The sequence below is a fragment of the Ranitomeya imitator genome, chromosome 2 (genome assembly GCF_032444005.1).
Source record: "Ranitomeya imitator isolate aRanImi1 chromosome 2, aRanImi1.pri, whole genome shotgun sequence".
In the NCBI taxonomy this organism is placed as follows: Eukaryota; Metazoa; Chordata; class Amphibia; order Anura; family Dendrobatidae; genus Ranitomeya; species Ranitomeya imitator.
In genome coordinates this window covers 725,339,330-725,354,708 of record NC_091283.1, presented here as the reverse complement: position 1 = coordinate 725,354,708, position 15,379 = coordinate 725,339,330, and the positions used below count along the sequence as shown (strand labels likewise).

The following is a 15,379-nucleotide window of genomic DNA, read 5'->3' as shown; positions in this document are numbered from 1 at the left end:
TATGTTAGGCCTTCTAAGCCTGTCTGCGGTCCATTCTTTCAACTACTACTACACTGACCAGGTCACTGCTGCCCGTGTACCCCTGGAACCAATTTAAAATTGCCTACAGCCAGCCCAATTTTTTTATTTTAGGCCTTCGATGCCTGTCTGCGGTCCATTCTTTCAACTACTACTACACTGACCAGGTCACTGCTGTCCGTGTACCCCTGGAACCAATTTAAAATTGCCTACAGCCATGTGTTATTATTTTAGGCCTTCGATGCCTGTCTGCGGTCACTCCTTCCACTAGGCCTCCACTGACCACACCACTGCTGTCCGTGTACCCCTGGAACCAATTTAAAATTGCCTACAGCCATGTGTTATTATTTTAGGCCTTCGATGCCTGTCTGCGGTCACTCCTTCCACTAGGCCTCCACTGACCACACCACTGCTGTCCGTGTACCCCTGGAACCAATTTAAAATTGCCTACAGCCAGCCCAATTTTTTTATTTTAGGCCTTCGATGCCTGTCTGCGGTCCATTCTTTCAACTACTACTACACTGACCAGGTCACTGCTGTCCGTGTACCCCTGGAACCAATTTAAAATTGCCTACAGCCATGTGTTATTATTTTAGGCCTTCGATGCCTGTCTGCGGTCACTCCTTCCACTAGGCCTCCACTGACCACACCACTGCTGTCCGTGTACCCCTGGAACCAATTTAAAATTGCCTACAGCCATGTGTTATTATTTTAGGCCTTCGATGCCTGTCTGCGGTCACTCCTTCCACTAGGCCTCCACTGACCACACCACTGCTGCCCGTGTACCCCTGGAACCAATTTAAAATTGCCTACAGCCAGCCCAATTTTTTTATTTTAGGCCTTCGATGCCTGTCTGCGGTCCATTCTTTCAACTACTACTACACTGACCAGGTCACTGCTGTCCGTGTACCCCTGGAACCAATTTAAAATTGCCTACAGCCATGTGTTATTATTTTAGGCCTTCGATGCCTGTCTGCGGTCACTCCTTCCACTAGGCCTCCACTGACCACACCACTGCTGTCCGTGTACCCCTGGAACCAATTTAAAATTGCCTACAGCCATGTGTTATTATTTTAGGCCTTCGATGCCTGTCTGCGGTCACTCCTTCCACTAGGCCTCCACTGACCACACCACTGCTGTCCGTGTACCCCTGGAACCAATTTAAAATTGCCTACAGCCAGCCCAATTTTTTTATTTTAGGCCTTCGATGCCTGTCTGCGGTCCATTCTTTCAACTACTACTACACTGACCAGGTCACTGCTGTCCGTGTACCCCTGTAACCAATTTAAAATTGCCTACAGCCATGTGTTATTATTTTAGGCATTCGATGCCTGTCTGCGGTCCATTTTTTCAACTACTACTACACTGACCAGGTCACTGCTGCCCGTGTACCCCTGGAACCAATTTAAAATTGCCTACAGCCATGTGTTATTATTTTAGGCCTTCGATGCCTGTCTGCGGTCACTCCTTCCACTAGGCCTCCACTGACCACACCACTGCTGCCCGTGTACCCCTGGAACCAATTTAAAATTGCCTACAGCCAGCCCAATTTTTTTATTTTAGGCCTTCGATGCCTGTCTGCGGTCCATTCTTTCAACTACTACTACACTGACCAGGTCACTGCTGCCCGTGTACCCCTGGAACCAATTTAAAATTGCCTACAGCCATGTGTTATTATTTTAGGCCTTCGATGCCTGTCTGCGGTCACTCCTTCCACTAGGCCTCCACTGACCACACCACTGCTGTCCGTGTACCCCTGGAACCAATTTAAAATTGCCTACAGCCATGTGTTATTATTTTAGGCCTTCGATGCCTGTCTGCGGTCCATTCTTTCAACTACTACTACACTGACCAGGGCACTGCTGGCCGTGTACCCCTGGAACCAACATCAGAAAATATAAAAATAAGTATTTTGCTTATAAAAAAGAAAATACTGGTGAGATATCAAATGCAGACATTTTAACATTAAAAACAAACACACAACTCTAATCTGGTACAGTACTAAAAATGGCCACCAGCTACAATTACTTTCTCCTGCAAGTAGTTAACTGAAAGTTTTTTTAAATTGAAAACACACATATGGCATCCACCGAGTGTTGTCCTGTCGCGTCTTCTTTATATTATTGCCGAGAAGATGCAAAATAATGAAAATAATAAAATCATTAATTACCAAAATAATAGAGAAAGTCAACACCACATTGCAAATAAACATTCATTCCAAATAAAGAAGCAGGGCGCGTCCGAGGGTGAGTATATACCTAATAAGAATATAATCACCCTCGGACGCGCAATGCTTATTTCCAACAGCCTTCCTTCCTAAGAATCAGCCCTTCCGTCGTGTAGAGAGACGTTGTGTTACACTCCAAGGTGTTCCCCAGGTTGCCTTTCCTGAGCTTCGATCTTCCGGCTCTCGTTTAGTAGTTCTTGGAAACTACTCTGCATTAGGCCTTCAAATTGGGTATGGGGTGTAGAGAGATGGTGTGTTCCACTCCAAGGTGTTCCCCAGGTTGCCTTTCCTGAGCTTCGATCTTCCGGCTCTCGTTTAGTAGTTGTTGGAAACTACGCTGCATTAGGCCTTCAAATTGGGTATGGGGTGTAGCGAGAGGGTGTGTTACACTCCAAGGTGTTCCCCAGGTTGCCTTTCCTGAGCTTCGATCTTCCGGCTCTCGTTTAGTAGTTCTTGGAAACTACACTGCATTAGGCCTTCAAATTGGGTATGGGGTGTAGAGAGAGGGTGTGTTACACTCCAAGGTGTTCCCCAGGTTGCCTTTCCTGAGCTTCGATATTCCGGCTCTCGTTTAGTAGTTGTCGGAAACTACGCTGCATTAGGCCTACAAATTGGGTATGGGGCGTAGAGAGAGGGTGTGTTACACTCCAAGGTGTTCCCCAGGTTGCCTTTCCTGAGCTTCGATATTCCGGCTCTCGTTTAGTAGTTGTCGGAAACTACGCTGCATTAGGCCTACAAATTGGGTATGGGGTGTAGAGAGAGGGTGTGTTACACTCCAAGGTGTTCCCCAGGTTGCCTTTCCTGAGCTTCGATCTTCATGCTCTCGTTTAGTAGTTGTCGGAAACTACGCTGCATTAGGCCTACAAATTGGGTATGGGGTGTAGAGAGAGGGTTTGTTACACTCCAAGGTGTTCCCCAGGTTGCCTTTCCTGAGCTTCGATCTTCCGGCTCTCGTTTAGTAGTTGTTGGAAACTACGCTGCATTAGGCCTTCAAATTGGGTATGGGGTGTAGCGAGAGGGTGTGTTACACTCCAAGGTGTTCCCCAGGTTGCCTTTCCTGAGCTTCGATCTTCCGGCTCTCGTTTAGTAGTTCTTGGAAACTACACTGCATTAGGCCTTCAAATTGGGTATGGGGTGTAGAGAGAGGGTGTGTTACACTCTAAGGTGTTCCCCAGGTTTCCTTGCCATTGCTTCGGTCTTCCGACTCTCGTTTAGTAGTTGTAGAAAAGTACACTGCATTAGGCCATACAAAATGGGTATGGGGTGGAGAGAGATGGTGTGTTACACTCCAAGGTGTTCCCCAGGTTGCCTTTCCTGAGCTTCTATCTTCAGGCTCTCATTAAATTGTGGTTAAATGGAACAACTGCATTTGGCGTACTAGTTGGTTTGGGGCCTACTATCGGTGTCTGCCACTCCTTGCTGTTCTCCTCCACTGAACAAAGCTGTGCCGCCTGTTTACTACGGTTGCCAATTTTGAACTGCATTTCGACTACTTACTGATTTGGCCCTACTCTCTGTGTCAGCCTCTCATTCCAGTTGTCCTCCACTGCAATGCCCCCTGGTTATTCCTGTGTTACCAATTTTGAACTGCATTTAGCCCACTTTCTTCTTTGGGCCTATATCTGTGTTTCCACTTCATCGTGCCCATTGCCCAGCCAGTGATAGATGAGTCTGCTGGTACATTGACCCATAACGCAACATTCCCCGTGCACGCTACACAACAACATTGTGACCCTGCTGAAAGTCAGGTTGCTCTTCCCGCATACCATACCACCTTACACGGGGACAAAGAGGAAGGTGCAGATGAAAGTGCAGGTTCCTTCATCAGGTGGGGGGAGGAATACTAGTTGGCGACGTCACTGGCACAGGGCCTCTCATAGTACGCAAAAGTGTTGCTGCCGGTGGGAGGCGCCCCCGCCGTGCAAACACACCGCTGTACTTTGAGGGGCCCTGTGCCAGTGCCAATGCCAACGAGTGGGCCCCCCCTGCTTGCTCAGGTTCACAGCACTTGCAAAGTTGAAATACTTACCTCTCCCTGCTCCACTGCCGTGACGTGGTCCAGATTTCCTGGGCCCACTAATTACTTGAACCAGCCCTACCCCCCACAACTTTAGCCAAATGACCCCCAATTTCAAATGCCTTCCAATTATTATAAGGTAAATTACGCTTGACAAGCTTCATTAAGAAGAATGGATGGTTTTGACATTAAAATGGCCACTCTAGGTGTTTTCCTGGCCCCCACTCACTGCCGACTATGCTGCCCCATTGACTTGCATTGGGTTTCGTGTTTCGGTCGATCCCGACTTTACGTCATAATCGGCCGATTTCACTCGACCCGACTTTGGACATAGTCGGGTTTCGCAAAACCCGGCTCGACTCTAAAAAGGTCAAGGTCGCTCAACTCTACTCGTATCTATATGTGGAAAGAAACATAAAATAAGTAGCTCTGGAAACAAGGCGAGACAAAAACAAAAATGCAAAAACAAAAATTGACCTCGTCATGAAGTGGTTAAGGAACCGCAGTATCCTCCATGTTACATTTCACGGTAAATTGTTAACTTTTCCAAATTTAATCCAAATATAGTAAGTTATATCAACACATAAAATTTCAATCAAAAATATAGCATCAAGTTTGACTGTTTACCTTTGTTTTAACTTATTTCACAATTATTTTGCTCACTGTATTCTCAAGCCTTTTTAGAAAGAAAATAAATAAATGATTCCTTACCGTAATCACTGTCATAAAACACAATGAATTTCTGCCATCGGAGTTCTGTTACGAGTTTCAACATGACATCATTGAGGCGAACAGGAGGTCGAGCAGCCAATGTGTATTCCTCTCCATCCAGACTGGGGTTAAGTTCACACACGGTTCTTGGTGATCCAGCAGTGTTGCGCTGTATGTAGATATGAGGGATGTGCATGGCATCTGTTAATGATTGAAGGGCATTTGCTGAGGCACAACCAGTAGACGTCACTAAGGCTAAAATCCCCTGGGTCATCAAGTCACACGCTGAAAGAGAAATACAATAAATATGGTCACACTCCTTCACAATGTATGGTCAAATTTTTGCATTACATGGCATAAGAGAATTGTCATAGTAACATATTCCATTTATTCATTCAGGTATTACGGTAAATAATTTTTTGTTAAATTAATTAAAAAGGTAATGTGTTTTTTTCCATATCACAAGCTGTCTTAAAATTATTTTTTATAAATCTTTCAATTCTCACACTGGCCACTGGGGCCATTTTAGACTCGTATTTCCTGTTCTTTCAAGCAATCTGATTGTGCAACATTAGCAGCCATAGACCTACTCAGATGCTATATTTTGCAATGAAGCCTCTAATGAATGTGTGCAAAAGTTATTCTGAAGGTGGAGGGGAACAGTGTCAGCTGTGACATCACCTATTGTGATTGGTAGATCCTGTGCTATCTGCTGTGTAATTGTAATTATGATAATTAAGTCACTTTTGAAAACTCTTCTGTAAAGAACAAGCAGTATGATTCTACTATAGCTCAGTAACAAAGTGTGAATGATCCAAGATTTAACTTTCAAATAAATACAAATGATACACTACCGTTCAAAAGTTTAGGGTCACTTCGAAATTGTCTTATTTTTGAAAGAAAAGCACAGTTTTTTTCCAATGAAGATAACATTAAATGATTTAGAAATACACTCTATACATTGTTATTGTGGTAAAAGACTATTTATAAACATCTGGTTTGTAATGCAATATCTTCATAGGTGTATAGAGGCCCATTTCCAACAACCATCACTCCAGTGTTCTTATGGTACTTTGTGTTTGCTAACTGTGTAAGAAGGCTAATAGATGGTTAGAATACCCTTGAACACCCTTGTGCAAGTATGTTAGCACAGCTGAAAACAATTTGGCTGATTAGAGAACCTATAAACCTGACCTTCCTTTGAGCTAGTTGAGAATCTGTTGGTTCCATTAAACTCTCAAAATGGCCAGAAACAAAGAACTTTCATGTGAAACTCGACAGTCTATTTTTTGTTCTATTCCATGCGAGAAATTGCCAAGAAACTGAAGATTTCCTACAACGGTGTGTACTACTCTCTTCAGAGGAGAGCACAAACAGTAGTAGAAGGAGAAGTGGGAGGACCCGATGCACAACTGAGCAACATGACAAGTACATTAGAGTCTGTAGTTTGAGAAATCAATGCCTCACAGGTCCTCAACTGGCAGCTTCATTAAATAGAACATGCAAAACGCCAGTGTCAATGTCTACAGTGAAGAGGCGACTCCGGGATAGTAGCCTTCAGGGCAGAGTGGCAAAGAAAAAGCCATATCTGAGACTGGCTAATAAAAGGAAAAGATTAATATGGGCAAAAGAACACAGACATTGGATAGAGGAAGATTGAAAAAAAGTGTCATGACCAGACGAATCCAAGTTTGAGGTGTTTTGATCACACAGAAAAACATTTGTGAGACACAGAACAACTGAAAAGATGCTGGAAGAGTGTCTGACGCCATCCGTCAAGCATGGTGGAGGTAATTTGATGGTCTGGGGTTGCTTTGGTGCTGGTAAAGTGGGAGATTTGTACAAGGTAAAAGGGATTTTGAATAAGGAAGGCTATCACTCCATTTTTCAATGCCATGCCATACCCCGTGGACAGCTCTTGATTGGAGCCAATTTCATCCTACAACAGGGCAAGACCCAAAACACAGCTTCCTAATTATGCAAGAACTATTTAGGGAAGAAGCAGGCAGCTGGTATTCTACCTGTAATGGAGTGGCCAGCGCAGTCACCAGATCTCAACCCCATTGAGCTGTTGTGGGAGCAGCTTGGCCGTATGGTATGCAAAAAGTGCCCATCAAGCCAAACCAACTTGTGGGAGGTGCTTCTGGAAGCATGGGTGAAATTTCTCCAGATTACCTCAGCAAATTAACTGCTAGAATGCCAAAGGTCTGCAATACTGTAATTGCTGCAAAGGGAGCATTCTATGACTAAAGTAAAGTTTGAAGGAGAAAATTATTATTTTAAATAAAAATCTTTTTTTCGAACCTTGTCAATGTCTAGACTAGATTTTAAATTCATTTGGCAACACATGTGATTAATAAAAGTATGAGTTTTCATGGAAAACACAAAATTGTCTGGGTGACCCTAAACTTTTGAAAGGTAGTTTATATGAAAAAAAAATTGCTAAATACATAAAATAATATATTTAATACAAAAACATAATCTTAACAAAAGATTATTTCCTGATGACACATTTCCTTTAAATACAAATAATGCAATACAAAAACATACAACTAAAATATATTGCTGTTTTCACATTGGAAACTTAGCTCTAACTACAGTACAGATCAAAAGTTTGGACACACCTTCTCATTTAAAGAGTTTTCTGTATTTTCATGACTATGAAATTGTAAAATCACACTGAAGGCATCAAAACTATGAATTAACTCATGTGGAATTATATACTTAATTTATAAGGCAATAAATCCCACTTATTAAACTTGACAGGGCACACCAGTGAAGTGAAAACCATTTCCGGTGACTACCTCTTGAAGCTCATCAAGAGAATGCTAAGAGTGTGCAAAGCAGTCATCAAAGCAAAAGGTGGCTACTTTGAAGAACCTAGAATATAAGACATATTTTCAGTTGTTTCACACTTTTTTGTTAAATATATAATTCCACATGTGTTAATTCATAGTTGTGATAACTTCAGTGTGAATTTAAAATTTTCAGTCATGAAAATACAGAAAAATCTTTAAATGAGAAGGAGTGTCCAAACTTTTGGTCTGTACTATATGTAATGCCAAATATGAACCAATCAGCATATGCTGTGTACACTAGGGACAGTGACAATAGCCACATCATTAATATCAATGGGCATGATTATAATGATTGATGACTAGAAATGAGTTGATAATTGGAAAGACTCTGGAACAGATACCTCTTTTGAGCTATTTAATGAAAACACAGTCATGTTCATGTGCAAGTGGTCTCAATATATATATATATATATATATATATATATATATATATATATATATACACGATTTTAATAGTTTTCCTATTTACAAAGCATGGAGAGGCCTGCAATTTTTTATCAAAACTCACATTGTATGATTTTTATACAATAAGCATTTTATTGCATGAAATATTTGATGCAATAGAAAAACAGAACTTAATATTTGATGCAGAAACCTTTGTTTGCAATTACAGAGGTCAGACATTTCCTGTAGTTCTTGACTAAGTTTGCACACACTGCAGCAGGGTTTTTGGCCCACTCCTCCATACAGATCTTCTCCAGATATTTCAGGTTTCAGGGCTGTCGCTGGACAACATTGAGTTTCATCTCCCTCCAAAGATTGTCTATCGAATTCAGGTCTGAAGAATGGCTAGGCCACTCCATAATCTTGAGATGCTTCTTATGGAGCCACTCCTTAGTTGCCCTGGCTGTGTGTTTTGGGCCATTGCCATGCTGGAAGGCCACGACCCATCTTCAATGATCTTACTGAGGGAAGGAGGCTGTTGGCCAAATTCTCACGATTTTCATGGTTTCAGAATTATGACGGCGTAGTGTGTTAATAATGGTAATGTTTGAGACATTGGTCCAGCTCTCATCAAGTCATTGTCCAGGTCCTCCCTTGGAGTTCTGGGTTGATTCCTGACCTTTCTCAAAATGATCCTTACCCCACGAGATGAGATCTTGCATGAAGCCCCAGACCAAGGAAGATTGACAATCATCTTGTATATCTTCCATTTTCTAATAATTGTGCCAATGGTGGTTGCCTTCTCATTAAGCTGCTTGCCTATTGTCCTGAACCCAATCCCAGCCTAATGCAGGTCTACAATATTGTCCCTGGTGTCTTTAGACAGCTCTTTGGTCTTCGCCTTAGTGGAGAAGTTGGAGTGGGGTTGAATAATTGTGTGGACAGGTGAATTTTATACATGTTACATGTTCAAACAGTGGCAATTAATGCAGGTAATGAGAGAAGAGTAGGAGGGCTTCTTATTTTTAAATTCTTTCTCTCACAGTTTAAGTGTACATACGATGCAAATTACAGACCTCTCCTGTAGGTGGGAAAATCGGCAGTGCATCAAATATTTATCTTCCTCACTATATATACATTTATATGTACACACACAAGGCAGGCACACATGTTTTTGACAAATATCACTTGGTAATAGGACAGAGGAGCATTAAATTACCCTCTTTGTTTGTATAGTGTGAATAATAAAAAATTAATTCACATTCACACTGACTCTAGTTCAACATCTCTCTATTACTTGAATATTATTCACATTTCACAGACTGAGACTACCCCTCCCATTTTCAATATGCTTCAGTACTAGAGTAGGACACCACAATCAAATTAGGCCTTTTGCTATCCTAATGAGGAATGAACTATCCCTTCTGACTTCTTATCACTACACTATAAAATCCTAAAATGGAGTTGCTTGGCCAACTCTCATTATTTATATAATGACTATGAAGCCCTTTTTGGCTGTGCTAGATCATATGCTGGGATACGTTCAAGTAGAGATGAGCGAACCAAAACTGTAAAGTTTAGGGTTTATACCCGACATGTTCAGTGCTGAGCTTTGAAGATGGACTTCTCCTGGAAGTCCATTTTAGTGTCCGGGTTTCGGGTCGAAAAAGAGACTTTTGCAGCCCTTACTACAAACATTTTACAAGTCCAAAGTTCAGGTCCCTAATGACATCTGCGAGGTTTTGGTTTGGGTTCAAGAGGCATAAAGTGATTATAACTTGGAGTTAGTAATCAGGCTGTTTTATAGACGCCTCTCCAATACTAACCCCTTGGCTTTATGTCAACTAACAATACAAAGGTGAAATCAATTACAACCCTATTACCCCACTTGACACTGCCACAGTGCAAGTGGGAAGAGCGAGGCTAATCGCCAGATTTGGCCTATCTTATGTTTGCGCCATTTCTAGGGTTGCTGAAGGATGATGTTGGTAGCCTGGTGGGTAATATTTCTGACCCATTCCCAGGCTATTAATATCAATCCACAGCTGTCAGTTTAGCTTTTGCTGGTTTGAATTTATAGGGGGACACTACATCACTTTTTTTATGAGTTCCCCCGTAAAATCATCAGGAAAGCATAAGCAAACAGCAGTGAGATATTATTAAAAGCCTGGTAACCTTATGGGGCATTGTCCCTTGTCCCAGATTATTAACCTCAGCACCCAGCTATAAAAATTGCATGGGAGCACATGCTGTTTTTATTTAATTCTATAATTTACACAGGAGTTACACAACTGCTGACAAACATTTCCAATCATTGTTGTATGGCGCTATTTTAGTACAAATCATTAAGTATACCACATTATGATTACAATCCATATTTCTAGACCCCCTAAAACTGTTTTTAGGCAGCCTCCAAATCTAATAAACATCATTGTCAGAAGCTCCCTGTCCTCTCCAACAGCTACAGGAACCTTTCCTTGCAACCAGAATAAATGTAAAACCTGTCCACTTATAATGACCATGGACAAGATAAGGATCCCCAACTCACATTAGGACTAAAAGATCCCAGGTACCTTCAGCTGCATCACATCAAATGTGGTGTACTTAATTATTTGCACTAAATGTCCAACTGAGGGTCTGTATGTAGGGGAGACAGAGCAAAAGCTTAGAACAAGAATGAATTCTCATCACTACACAATAAGAGAAAAAAGAATAGATTTACCTGTGGCAATACATTTTTGTATCCCTGATCACAGCACCATGGACATGAAATTACTTGTATTAAAAGGTAACTTCAAATCTCAGAGGGACAGAAGAGTCTAGGAGTATGAACTTATGACAACTTTGACACACTCAGTGCAGGAATTAATGTGTCTTGTGGATTTATGTTTTCTACATCAAGTAAGGAATTTGCTCCTCGAACCTTGTCGGGGCATCACAACAAAGAACCAGACCCCAATCAGGACAATAAAACTTTCATACTCCTTATCTATGAACTGTTCCAATAGTTATGGCCACAACTGTTTATCACTCTCCCATAATGATAGTTCTGCTTCACATCACTTGTCCTACCTATTGCATTATTTCTGTCTTGCATTGTGTAATTCTTCAGATTTTGTATTATTCTGATAAAGAGACCTGAGTCTCGAAAGCTTGCAATTTGTTACTATCTTTTCAGTTAGCCATTAAAAGGTATCAACTGAGGACACTCAAATCTTAATATTTTTGAAAAAAGTAAAGCATAAATAACATTTCATATGTATCAAAAAAACCTACAAGAGAAAGAAGTAAGCAAAAACCCGGATGTAACTAAGTAAAAAAGCAAAAGTGCATTTAAATAACACAGAGTTTTTAGTAATACTGTTTTTTTTTATCAAAAAATAGCACAAAAGCCATCCCACCGCATCAAGGTAACTCTGATCGGGACAGTCCTACGTTCACACTGCCCTTATTCACACTGAGGTCAACACTGACACATGGTAAAGTTCTAATATTAGACAGTGTAGGACTGTCCCGATCAGAGTTACCTTCACGAGGTGGGATGGCTTTTGTGCTATGTTTTTTAAATCAAAAAACAGTATTACTAAAAACTCTGTTTTATTTAAATGCACTTTTGCTTTTTTACTTAGTTACATCATGGTTTTTGCTTACTTTTTTCTCTTGTAGGTTTTAATGTTTTGTGGCCAATGTGAACATGCGTTTAACTTCTGCATGTGTACCAACTCAAGTTAAGCTCAATTTTTGTGTTTTGGTTGTGTTTTTTTTGTTTTTTTTTTCATATGTATCAAAGTTAGAGGACAAATCATCAGAAGGCTTAATTGCCAAGCGTAACATCATACTATTAACTAACTTAACAGCTTTAGATAAAAAGAGTCAATGTCAGCCATGCAAACAGTAATCAGAAAAAGAACAAAAAGTTCTGGACGAAGCTTACTAGAAACGCACATTGGCTGTGCTCCTGTTGATGGGTATGTGTCCTGTGTGCAATATGGCTATTTGCTCAAAGCTCTTTGCTCTTTTTATAGTCTATTTTATTACAAACAAATGCTGCACACAGGATGGAGTCCATAGATATGTGATGTGAGTCCATGTAGAAAAATTGAATTAATTACACACATGCATGTTTTGAGCCATTTGTTCCTGATCTGAAATTTGAATTTTTTTAAAAAGTCGCAAAATTTGTCACAAATGGAGTGATTTTTTTGTATGCCAGATATTCTAACATAATTTTTTTGCTATTTTTCAAAACATATCACCTTTTGTTTTTTAATAGTTTCAGAAATGGTCAAAAAGTAAAATAAAGAGCTTTTTTTATTTTGTGTTAAATTTGACACACGTGCACCATTTTGAGATATCTTTCACAAACGACAACAATGAATTCCACAAGACAATAAAGGTAAAAATGTAAATTATGAATTTGACCTTTGGTGTCTATTTTAGGTTCATTTTTTTCTAAATGCATCATGTTGTAGGTGTATCTTGTTTAAAAGGTTTTTCTTTTGTCTTAGGGCTCGCTCACATGAGCGTGTAACATGGCCGAGAGCTATGCAATGTTTTATTGAATAGAACTCGGACCAGTGCTATTCTATGGGGCAGCTCAGAGCTTAGATTGTCTTCTCGTGCTGACTCAGCAAGAGAAAATAATTGCAGGATTGCATCCGAGAATCAGATACAAGACTATGACTGCGTGTGAAACATCTTACTGGATGTCATCCAAGTGCAGCCCGACTACTGCGGTTGCCGACAATGGATGAGATGGAGAAATTACTCCTCTGCACCTGTGCTGTGAGTTTCTCAAGCGAGGGGATTGGGGCACAGAGCACTGGCACTTGGCTCATGCTCGCAGTAGAGTTTGAGCTGAGTGTCATTACCATATCGCATCGGGTGCTTTATGCTACTGTGATCCCGGACTTACGCTATAAATCTGCAGTTACTCCATGTGATTGCCCACTTGTGAATCTTCACATGGCGCGCATTGCGACTCATGAGGATTCTTTGGTGCCAGGAGTGGGTGCTCATACCACTAAATTTGTTTGATGTATGCCAAAAGGGATCAGAGAAAAAGATATGTATTGTGTTTTTTTGTGTCTGGTAATCAGATCAATGGGAAAATGTTACAAAACCAGACTGACTCTTTAAAAAAGAGTGGCAGTGTTTCTGGAAAAAAAATGTAGACCCTATTTTCTTAGCTAGGAAACGTCAATTTAAGAGGTTTCTCTGGTTTACAAAAAGCTCTATTCTTTGGCTGGTTTGTTTTAAAATAAAACAAGCTCATTTCTATGTTTTCCATGCCACCCTACATATTTTTACTCCTCTCTATTCTTCCTCTCCTCTTTTATAAAAAAGTTGATATATTACTCTGGTAATTGTACTATGTTTACAATTAAACTATGAAGTGACAGTAGATGTGCTCCTGCTCCCTGTGCCTGTTATTGTCTGCAGTGCTGACTTCATGTCAATCACGAGGCAGCCAATCTGTGAGCTCGGATGGTTTGTGCCATGAATTCGGGCAGAGCCACTTAACTCAGTCATTGGCTTGAGTGCTGTTGACGTGACGTCAGCACCGCAGGCAATAACAGACACTGGATGTGGAGACTCGGTGCTGGACCTGAGGATGGTGCAAAAAGAAGAGCATTTTTTTTTTATCAAACCGCGATAAGGACAAGGATTTTCCACAAACTCTTAAGTAAAAATATGAGATCACTTTGTTATTAATTTATCAAGTAAATCCAGGCTTTACAAAATCTAATACAGAAAATGGTGATAATAGCTAAAACAAGAAGGTTAATAGATAGCACTATCTCAAGTATAGTCTTAAGTGGAATGTATAATTAGAAGTCGATTTAATCTTTCAGAGACAATCTCTGTAATAATGTAATGTACCCATCAGTGAAAGCACTTGGTTTCATTATATTAGTGGCACGATGGGAGTCTTGCGTTCACTTCTACTTGACGATTTTCTTAGACAAGTCAGAAATTCTCACATAAGATGTGTTTTACCTAATGTGCATTTGTCATGTTCTAATATACTGTTTCTTCCATGCGGATCATAATTTCTCGCTTTAGTTTATTAAAATGTGGCTGATCTGGAGGCAATCAAGTGTCTTCTCTAAAATCAGAAGCTCCTGTGCACTATTACAAAATGCAAGTGTCAAAGAATCTATTAATTTCATTTTCAATGAAATCTCATTTATTTGAAGGGTATGGAAATCTGGACACATGCTTTTATTATAGAGTGCAGTGCATCAATACAATCCCACACGAAACATGAAGAAAGAATTCATTCTGATGAAGAAGTGTTTCCACAGACGTACATCGTAATTAGAACATAAAAGCAGCACTAATGTTGTTAAAATATAGATTAGACTTATTGTCTTGAGTGACTATATAAAGAAGATCTCTCTACTTAGAGGGAAGCTGTCATCATAATAAGCACTTCAAACTCCTCTATTCAAGTTGTAAGTCAATAACAATTCGGGAACATTCTTCTCAGAGTTCTGTGTTGTGCTGTTCCTCTGTTATTCTTGTAAGAGGTTTGCAAATGGATCTGTCGTCTCTTGTAAAAACTAATGAATTAAGTCATGAGAACACAAATGTTATGTTCTGGACTGTTAAGTGGTTGTCTAGGACTTTTACATTTATGGCCTATCCAAGTTCCTAGTGCCGATGGCAGGTAACTGTGCTCAGTTGTGAAGTTGCCCAGCCAGCTCTATCAATGGTAGAGTGGCCAGGGCTGGGTGCTGCATATAGGAACAGCACCCTGCCACCGCCACTTTATCATTTCAACTGGAAACTTCCACCTGCTGTTGGCACAGGAAACAGCTGATCAGTGGGGGTATTAGATGTGTAGGCCACCAATGTCAACCTTTTTGAGCACTGTTGCATCCTGTGTTGTTGGTGTTGGTTAACACAAGCCCCTGTGCAGTGCAGAAAGCACCTAGTTATCTCAGTTGCCTTATTATCATGTAAATGCCATACCCATGTGTATGTTATAGCGTGACTTATACTATTTCATGTTTTGTATACCCCTGATTAGTGTTGAGCGATACCGTCCGATACTTGAAAGTATCGGTATCGGATAGTATCGGCCGATACCCGAAAAGTATCGGATATCGTCGATACCGATATCCGATACCAATACAAGTCAATGGGACACCAAGTATC

The 15,379-nt window shown here is 40.6% G+C and overlaps 1 protein-coding gene across 1 annotated transcript in view; it reads right to left on the bottom strand.

Moving 5' to 3' along the window:
- Positions 1-15,379, bottom strand: part of GRID1 (glutamate ionotropic receptor delta type subunit 1) — a 2,008,846-nt gene that overhangs the window by 1,434,745 nt on the left and 558,722 nt on the right. The window contains exon 3 of the mRNA XM_069753192.1: positions 4,974-5,258. Within this exon, the coding sequence (XP_069609293.1) occupies positions 4,974-5,258 (285 nt within the window). The remainder of the gene's footprint in view (positions 1-4,973; positions 5,259-15,379) is intronic.